Source organism: Mastigoproctus giganteus, chromosome 11 (genome assembly GCF_048544385.1).
Source record: "Mastigoproctus giganteus isolate SK-2022 chromosome 11, ASM4854438v1, whole genome shotgun sequence".
Taxonomy (NCBI): Eukaryota; Metazoa; Arthropoda; class Arachnida; order Uropygi; family Thelyphonidae; genus Mastigoproctus; species Mastigoproctus giganteus.
The window spans coordinates 87,903,554-87,913,707 of record NC_143585.1 but is presented as its reverse complement, the minus strand read 5'-3'; the positions used below and the strand labels follow the sequence as shown (position 1 = coordinate 87,913,707).

The 10,154-nt window shown below is 35.1% G+C and overlaps 1 protein-coding gene across 1 annotated transcript in view; it reads right to left on the bottom strand.

Annotated features, from left to right (window-relative positions):
- Positions 1-437: 437 nt before the first annotated feature.
- Positions 438-10,154, bottom strand: part of LOC150078232 (GTP-binding protein 2) — a 134,639-nt gene continuing 124,922 nt past the window's right edge. Inside the window, exon 7 of the mRNA XM_090384235.1 lies at positions 438-1,298. Within this exon, the coding sequence (XP_090240361.1) occupies positions 723-1,298 (576 nt within the window). The 3' untranslated portion in view covers positions 438-722. The remainder of the gene's footprint in view (positions 1,299-10,154) is intronic.

Genomic DNA, 10,154 nt, shown 5'->3' with positions numbered 1-10,154 from the left:
TGAAATATGACCTCATTTGCCTTGCACCATTATGTGAATTAAAAAGCCCAACTTTACGTTAATGTCTCTAATGACTTCTTATTTCACTAATAAATAAGAAATGAATTATAATTAATTCACTTGAGTGAGCTGATTATAATTCATTTCAGGATTTGAATAAGATCTGAATTTAGGATTTGAATTTTAAATTTTCAAAAAGATTTGAATATAATCAGAATTTAGTGGGAGCAATTATGGAGGAGAACTGTAAATATATTTAAATTAATCATTAAATATGTTCAAATGTTGGATGCACAATTCATTGTATGATCCATATAAAACATACCACAAATAAAATTTATTAACTTAGAACTGTACAGTCAAAAACTACTATACAAATGATTTACTTACAGAAACTTTACACAGTGCAACATGCCTTTACATATGACAACAGGCACAAACTTAGTATGTACACAATTCTTGTAAAGAATAAAATGAAGTGAGCATAAAAAAACTGCTCACAGGTAACACAGTGCCAAGAGGCTAATTAAGTGACTGAATGGTATAAAATTTCGGATAAGACAAAGAAGTAAAACAGTATATGTAAAAGGCAGATTTCACAAAATTAAACTGTACATGAAAGAATTTGTAGGTGCTGGCAACTAAACTAAGTAGATAATGTTTTCATTTTGCAAACATCACAGCTGAATAACTTTATATAAGCACAGCACCCCTGCATTAATCTACTGTCCTCTAGCCTGCCGAAGCGGACGTCCATCTTCCACTAAAAATATCTGAATTACTTGGCCAATCCCTTTAGTCTGTCCTTCACGAAACAAAAGTCTTGCACCAGGATGCACACATTCAGGTTGCTTCATGAATTTGAACATTACTGATGCTGTTTCATTTGTTCCAACACCTTCCTTACCCATAATTCCAATAACGGTTGCAGTTTGCCTCACATTACCAATATGAACCGTTGCTTGAAATCCAGGACAAATCATAGTTGAGTGGAAAAGTACATGAATGCGGGCCTGAAAATAAAGACAGACTGGTGGCTTAAAATCTGGAGTTACCAATACCATGCCACGCCGGAGTGGTGCACAATCAGCTCCAGCTAATCCCAAAGTAGCACTCTCACATGCACGTACTACACGACATGCAACTTTGTGACGATGAAGTGATGTTACTCTAACTGGATAGAAAGTTCCGACATCAGTTGGACCTATCAAGAGCTGATCACCTTCTTGAATAATACCTCGAGTTAAGAGACCACCAACTACCACTCCGACATCAGATACATGAAATACCTCATCAACCTATATATAAAGAAGAATGATGCATCAAATTCCAACAACATAATTAACTTTCAATATACTCTACACAAATATCTCAAAGCAAATAAAAACAGTGTTATTTCTTCTTGTCATATAAAATAATCTTTTTTTATGCATGCATCCAGCCTCTGACAAGAACCCTGTGATATATCAAGGCTAGACTGTAATGCCTCTTATTTCATAATTTTTGAAGGAATAGGGATAAATAAAAAGGATAAACTGTACTTGTAAATTAAAAATAATAAAATTTGTCTTTAATTTGATATATCATTTTTCTCTATATGCTCTCCACCTAACTCAACACATTTTGTCCAGAACTTAAAAATTTTTGTTCAAATAAATTCCTTCAGCTGAGAAGCCAACCAGCTATTAATGGCTGATTTAACGTGTTCATCAGAGTCATAACTACTGCTTTGGATATTTTCAAGTTTGAGAACAAAAATGTCACTCAAGGCTAAATCTGGTGTATAGGGAGGGATGAGATAACTCAAAATCTCAGCAACTGAATTCTTATCAATGTTGCATGACTGCAATGAGGTCTCACATTGTAGTGTTCATGTATTGCCAGACTTACTTGTTCTTACTCTGTTTTTGAGCTTGTCCAATGTTTCAGTGCACTGGACAAAATGCCCTCACTGAAATATGACCGGAATGTGGCTCTTTTTCCAAAAAAAAAAATGGTATTTTACACAAGGTCTCAGAAAAGTCAATACTAATTTGGAACCTGACAGAAGAAAGATATATACATCATAGTGGTGAATTCAGGATTCATCTCCAGTCACAATAACACTTTCCTTTTAACATTTTCAGCAATCAGAAACTCAGTAATTGCATGTTCACAAGTGCTTCCATTTAAACAGAAATACTACTGGAGAACCAGTAGGAACTTGCTGCACCATCATGAAATGAGATTATGAACTAAGAGGCATTATATTTCAGTTTGCTCTTAGCTTCCTAATTTAACCCCCTAGGAACTTCTACTGAGATTAGACAGCCCGTGACTGCCGAATACAGTGCTGTTTCTTGTATTCTATCTATCTTGTGAAATCCCCTGACCGTTTGGTCGTCCCAGAGTATAAACAGAAAATTTAATTTAATTTAATATAGTATTTTAAAAATTTTGTAATTTTGAGTCAATGAATGTAATAAAATCTAAAAGGAAAAAAAACAAATTTGAAGCTATTTTAAGTTGTTAAACATGATTTTAAATTGTTTTGTATTTAGAACAATTACAAAAGACTGCTCTAAATACAAAAAACAAAAATGACCTTTTATTTAGTTCCTATGTTCTTTAGTTTGCAGAAAAAGTAAATAAACAGATTACTTTTACAATTTCTAACAACAATGACCATTTTATTTTTTCTGTTCTCACTCTCCTAACAGGTTCCTTCCATCTTTTCACAAAAACTGTAAACTATGGTTCTGTTATACGGATTTCTTTTTAAAAAGTAATGATGAAATCATATCAAAATGTTTTTTAAAAAAACATTTTGATATGATTTCATCATTACTCTCTAGTTAGCAATTTGGCCGCCAGGTATTGCATAAAATATGAGAATGAGTGAAACAAAATGCAGGATAATAACGTTTGAACAGCATGGTGCACAGGCTAATCTGATCAAAATACTTAAAATGAAAGCACTTCACCTGTGCAGGATTTAGAATCTGTTTATTACTAATAGCTTAACAATCATACATTTTGTGGATGTTTTCTTCTCCGCTTCTTTAATGATTGTAATTCTGTTTTACAGTGTCAGAAAAACACAAAAGGACCAAACTGACAAACCATATAAGTTTTTTGGCTTGATCCTTTGGTGAAACAAAAATTAAGCATTATCAAAATACAGAATGGAGTGTAACAATATGTGAAATAAAATTTAAGCACAAATGAAATATTCTAAAAACCTGCCAAACATGTTATTCTTATCAGGTAGTGTGAAATTCTATATTAAATGTTAATTTAATATTGAATAAATCACAAAGCATAAATTACAACAAATATATAAAACAGAATTTTGTCTGATGGAGTCCCAATTTTGTCAGGAACCAGAAGGCTTTGGTGAATGAAAAAAAAGGATGCAGCATTTCAATGAAACCCCCCCAAAATCTGCCAGTGGAGTGGAATGAGAGGCTGAGGCTTATATTAGTAGTAGTAGTGGCATGTGAAGAAAGCAAGTGTATGAGCTTATGCAGCATCAGCAAAAAAAAAAAAAAAAAAAAAAAAAATCACACCATTCCCTCAAAATGCTTGTCCAGTTCCTCCTTAAATTTATTTAACCTATCAACTTCCACGACAGATGGAAATTTGTTCCAGTAATTAACCACCCGCTGGATAAAGGCAAATTTCTGCACACCTGTCTTTTCTTAATTAGAATTTATACCCCTTAGCTTCGTAATCTGAACAAGTGGAAGGATCCCATCAGAATTCAGTGTGCTCAACCCATTCAAAGCATTATACACCTCAATCAGATCACCATGCAGGTGCCTAGTCTCCAGCCACTGCAATTTACAGAACTTAGCCTCTCTCTTGGTAAGTGAATCCCTTCATTCCCCTCACCAATCTTGTTGCCCTTCTCTGTACACGTTCAAGCAAATCTACATCCTTCTTAAAATGAGGCCTCCAGACCTGTACACAGTACTCAAGGTTAGCCTGACCATTGCCTTATACAGAGGGACAATCACCTCCTTTTCCCTCCTAGCAAAATTCCTATATATCATTGACAAAACCCCATGACCTGCCCTGGCAACCTGTCTGCATTGCTCAGAAAACTTCATATCTGACAGTACAATTACTCCCAGGTCTTTTTCATTTTCTACCACCTCAAGTGAAGTACCACACAGTTGGTACGTTTCTCTAGGGTTGATTCTACCCATATGCAGTACTTTGCATTTGTCAAGGTTAAACTTCAGTTGCCACTTCTTAGCCCATCTGCCCAAATTTTCTAGATCCTGTTGCAGTAGCACACTGCCATTACTGTCATTAACAACCCTGCCAACCTTTGTATCATCTGCAAACTTCGACACTAAGCCTGATATACCTTCATCAATAACACTAATAACATTATTAATAACATTAGTCCACGAAGAGCAGCACCCGTTGATTACCACCCTCTGTCTTCTCCCACTCAACCATCTTTTTATGCGTTGTAGCAACTTACCCATAATACCATTCTGCTCCAATTTGTACGATAGCCTTCCATGCGCAACTGTGTCAAAAGCTTTCCTGAAATCCAAATATATGATATCAAAATTATATTTTGCATCCAGTTCCTTTGTAACCACATCATAATACCCTATCAAATTTGTCAGACAAGACTTTCCCTTAACAAACCCATGCTGTGTCTGAATTATTTCTGCAGTCTTGTCTAGATGATCCTGCAATGCATTTTTAACCAGTGACTCCATTATTTTAACCGGAACAGAAGTTAAACTAACTGGTCTGCAATTACTCGTGTCACCCTTCGATCCCCCTTTGTGAATTGGGGATACATTTGCACATCTCCAGTCAGTGGGGACCTCCCCTGAGTCCAAGGATGCTCTCATAATTATGGCTAAGGGTTTGCTTAGTTGCTTTGCTACCTCCTTTAATATAATTGAATAGATCCCATCCACCCCAGGTGCCTTTCTTATGTTTAACTTCAACAATTTCTCCTCCACTTTGCTCTCAGTTATTACAAAATCATTAAGCACCCTGCTACAATTTGATAACCTTCTGCCATTTTCAAACCTTAACTCCACATGTGTGAATGTAGATGCAAAATACTCATTCAATTTTTCTGCTATCTGAGCAGGATCATCAGCAGTCGCACCATCAATATCAAGTGGACCAATCAGATTCATCCCCTTCCTTTTAGAGTTTATATAAGTAAAGAAATCCTTGCTGTTTTTCTTAGCATCCTTTGCCAAAGATTTCTCGTAATCTACCTTCGCCTGCTTAACCACTTTTGTGACCTGATTACAGACTAGCTTATATCTGCCATAGGCTTCTGAGTCGCTTGATAATTTATATGCATCCCATGCATTTTTCTTCTCTGTCACGAGTCTAATTAATTCATTTGATAACCATTTAGGCTTAAACCCTGAACAATATTTCTTAATAGATATGAAACTTTCAGTAGCTTCCACGATTAATTCCTTGAATGCTTCCCACTTAGAATTTACTGTTGGTAACATCGTCAGTTGATCCCACTGTACAGAATTTAAAAACTGTCTGAGACCACTGTACTCGCCTTTGCGGAAGCAAAAACCCTTTCCTTTACCCCCGATGGTAATTATATCTTTAAGTAAATCCCACATCAGTACCCTGTGATCACTGCCACCTAGTGGTTCCTTTATCTGCAAATTCTTAATACACGAATGATCACTGCTGATAATCAGATCAATAGTATTACCCTCTCTGGTTGACTCTCAAACATGCTGCTGCTGCAGAAAACAATCATCCAATAAATCCACAAAAGTCTTACTAGTGTGTGAGTGACCAACCCACAATAAATAGGGAAACGATGTTGTATATAACACGAATCGAATTCAGTTATGCACGATTCACCTTTGTGTTTATATGAAATGGCAGTCGAATGCAGAATCACCCCAACTGAACGGCAACGTGAAGAGAATGAAGAGAAGATTCTGAAAATGTATTTATGTTTTTTTATATCAGTCAAGGAGAAAACACATTTCGCCATAATAACATAAAAATCCACACAATTCCAGCTATCGGTATTATTGCAAATGCAATTAGATTGAGTTTATAACAGATTCCACAAGCAGAAGCGCAACTGGAAATTGTTTTTATTGTTTTATGGTAGTAACCCCCAGAAATGTGCTTTAGTAAAATGAGGTGTTAGTGTATCTCTGCCTTTACGGTGTTGTTTATTCAGTTTCTACGCGCATGCAGCTTTGTTTATGTGTATCAAGCATGCCTCCTCATTTTGTAATTGTGTTCTATTCCCTAAAAATGAGTAAAATACTTAAAAGGTGAGAAAAGGAAGCGTCCTGGTGAAGACACTACAGATTCAGAGAGAAAAAGAAAAGCAATATCGATAAACCGAGGTGTACCGGGTCAAAAATTATTACCCAGGAAAATTTGTAGTGGCCTGCAAATTCTTAATACCCGAATGATCACTGCTGATAACCAGATCAAGAGTATTACCCTCTCTGGTTACCTCTCGAACATGCTGCTGCAGAAAACAATCATTCAATAAATCCACAAAAGTCTCACTAGTGTGTGAGTGACCAACCCACAATAAATAGGGGAACGGTATCGTATATAACATGAACCGAATTTGGTTATGCACGATTCGGCTTTGTGTTTATATGAAATGGCAGCCTTTGTGTTTATATGAAATGGATTTGGCCATAAACTAGCGTTTATGGCCAAAACCACACCGGTACTCTGGCCCACCAGGGTTTCCCCAGTAAGGCCAGTCCACCTCTGTCCATAGAGAAAAAAATATGAATTTGTGAAACGCTTTCTGTGAAATGAAAGACCATGTGATATTGCACGTGCTATAAGCCTAAATGAGGCAACGCAAAGAATTAAAGAATGCAGAGAAAATAAAAACTTTCATAGCAGGAACAACTCAAAGTGTAATTAAAATCAATTAGATCATGACACAAAGAATTGAAAGAGAACAAATTTGCTTAGGATAGAAGCAAAAGCATTAGCAATATTTTATTACGATTATTTATTGTGTTTGGTAATGTTTTGGTTACAAATGTGTGTTCAATTTTGGGTGGTCGGCACCTAACCCTATTTTTCCCATAGGGCCTGTTGTTTATATTGCATGATTTTGCATTGCACAAGTGTTTCTAGGAACACATCTATCGCGCTATACAAGGACTGACTGTATTTCCAAAAGTTTTTTTCTGATGATCTGACTTTTAGGAAGATATCATTTCGTAATGTAATAATTTCATTTCCAAGTAATATTTTCTACATATGAAAAATCGCAGCGACTTTTTTCTGCAATTTGTTTTGTATCTAAGTCGACATTAAATGGATAAGAAATATATTGAACAATATATTTCTTATCCATTCAATTGTCTTCAATTGTTTTAAAATCACTGAATCTGGTTTCAAAATTGTCCACAACATTCTCAATTTCAGAAACATATTTCTCACTATTAAATTCAAAAACATGATATTTTTGCAAATGATCTTGCATATTTGCAAAATGGTCGAATTTTTTTTTCTTTAAGATCCTTAGCCATTGCCAAAAATTGATATTTATATGCAGAAATACTGCTAATCGTGTCACCCACATTTTTATTTTTCCCTTGTAATTCCGAATTCAGATCACTTAATTTACTGGTAAAATCTGCCAAAAAAAAGCCAGATCACAACCACTCCATATCTTGTAGCTGCTGATAATCATCCCCCCCCACTTTGATCAACAATTTTTTAAATTTCATTCAGCAAATTTCGAAATCTCTGTAGAAACTTACTCCCACTCAGCTACCTCACATCTGTATGTGTAATATCAGATCTGGTTCTTTTTCATCGAGTTGCAATTTGAAAAGTCTCCTTTGAAGAGATTGTCCTCTGATGGAATTCACAATTTTGAAAGCGATGTCCATAACACTTTTGGTATTTAATCTTTTGCTGGCTAACATTTGTTGATGGATGATACAGTGGTAACTCAAAAAATCTGGGAATTTATCATCCTTTTGGCACAATCCGATGAATCCGTTAAGCTGCCCTGTCATTGCTTTAGCAGCATCTGTTGTTACTGATACGAGCTTAAATAGTGGTAATTTAATTTTTTCAATAAAATGTTTCAATGAGTTAAAGATATCAAGACCTCTAGTTCTTTCTTTTAACGAAACCATTCCCAGCAGTTCTTCTCTAGTGGCAGAATCATCGAAAACCATATGAATAAAAACGAGCAATTGAGCTGTATCACTGACATCTGCAGATTCATCCAGTTGTTAAGAAACGGGCACACAATTGTTTGCTCACATTTTTACTCATTTTTTTGATGTGTCGCATCACAGTATTTCGAGATAATTGCAGATCTTGAAGGGCACCTTTAATTTCATTTTTGTTCTTAAAATTTTCAAAAAGACAATCTGTTATTTCTAAAAATGTGTCTTTGATGAATTGACCATCAGAAAATGATTTGCATTTTTTGCAACATGACTCACTTTAAATGATGCTACTACTGCTTTAAATTGTAAATTAGGTATCATGATGAAATATTGTCGTGCAAATAATCTGGACTAAGTTCTAATTTATTTTTTCTAAGGTCAATATTCGGCGGAAAATCCGATTGGTATTTACCATGGAGTGTGTTGAAGTGCCTTTCTAAATTTCCTTTTTTCGGTATAGCCACAGAAGCATTGCAAATCAAACAGCAACATTTTTCTTTCACCATTACAAAAAAGTATTCTAGTATCCACTCTTGATGAAAATGATACGTTTTACTCTTTTTCGTAGTATTCATTTTAAATCAAAAGGTATTAAATTAACATAAGTACTGTCCAGTTATTAAATCAGCAAAAGCAATGCTTACTATTTAGAACACTTTAAGTTGCATGAACCGGAAAAAATATTCTGGCTGAACAGCTAACTTAGGATAATTGATGAAGAGGATTCCGGAATGAGAAAGTTGTTTTCAAAATAACCGGACAAACACACCACCGTTTATTACACTGTTTGGTTACATCTTTATAAGAATCAGTTTTGAACTCCTTTGTGATATTTCTCTTAAGCTATTTCTGGAGGTCACACACATAAAACACTAAAAAATAATTTGCACTTTCCGGTTTATTGAGCTTTTCTGTTAATACATCTAATTATAAATGGGTAGTAAACTCAATCTTATTGCATTTGCAATTATGACAGCTGGAATTCTGTGGGATTTTATGTTATTATGGTGAAATGAGTTTCTCCTTCAATGAAATCTTCAATCATGCAGAAAAAACAAAAATAAACTTTCAAAATCTACTCTTCGTTCCTATTTTTGAAGTTTCTTTAAAAAAAAAAAAATAAATAAATAAATAAATAAATAAAATAACATGCAGGTAGCGAAACTCACTGCACAATATAAAATTTTGGTAGTATACCTGACTGTGTAAATCAAGGGATGACTGTATATTTAAAATTCGGCATGATCGACTGAAATTAAAGCCATGATCGACTCATTGGCCACCTCTGGTATAGGCTATCAGAAATGTCGTGGACTGAGAAACCAGAAGATGACACCCAATAACATCCTACTTGAAATCAGTCAGCTCCACTGTTCATGCATGATCAGTGGTCAGACCAACCAACTTGTATGACTCATATGTCTTCCTTAAACCCCAAACACGAGAGGTATTAGAACCTATAGTACTTAGTACCGTGCATGGGTTGGGGGTTGAGAATGTAAAAGAAGATATTTGTTGACGTTAGACTTGAACTTCTGTAGACTGTAATTTTCAGGAAATACATATGAAAGAAGGTTGCTCCAGAAAACGGCAGTTGAATGAATAAACGAAGATGAAAAGTTGGTTCTGTGAGTTTGAAGTTGGCCAATAAATGGATGTTGGCTGGTGGCAGTACATGTTTGGACTGTTTTGAAAGAGAGAGTGGGAATTATAGAAGCCAATTCAGAAGAACAGTGCACATGGAAGTATCTGTAGAAAAGGCACGCAGCACAAACAGTACGTCTATGAGACGTACTGTTTCTGCTGTAGAGAAGAGTTAGCTGTTAGAGATGAGTCATTAATTAACTATGTATAATTGTATGCCGAATTTTGACATAAAATTATAAAACCATGTCATCATAAAACTACAGGAACACCCGTGATTAGGGAGGCATTACTGTAATTTTTTCAAAGCTGTTATTAATGTTATAA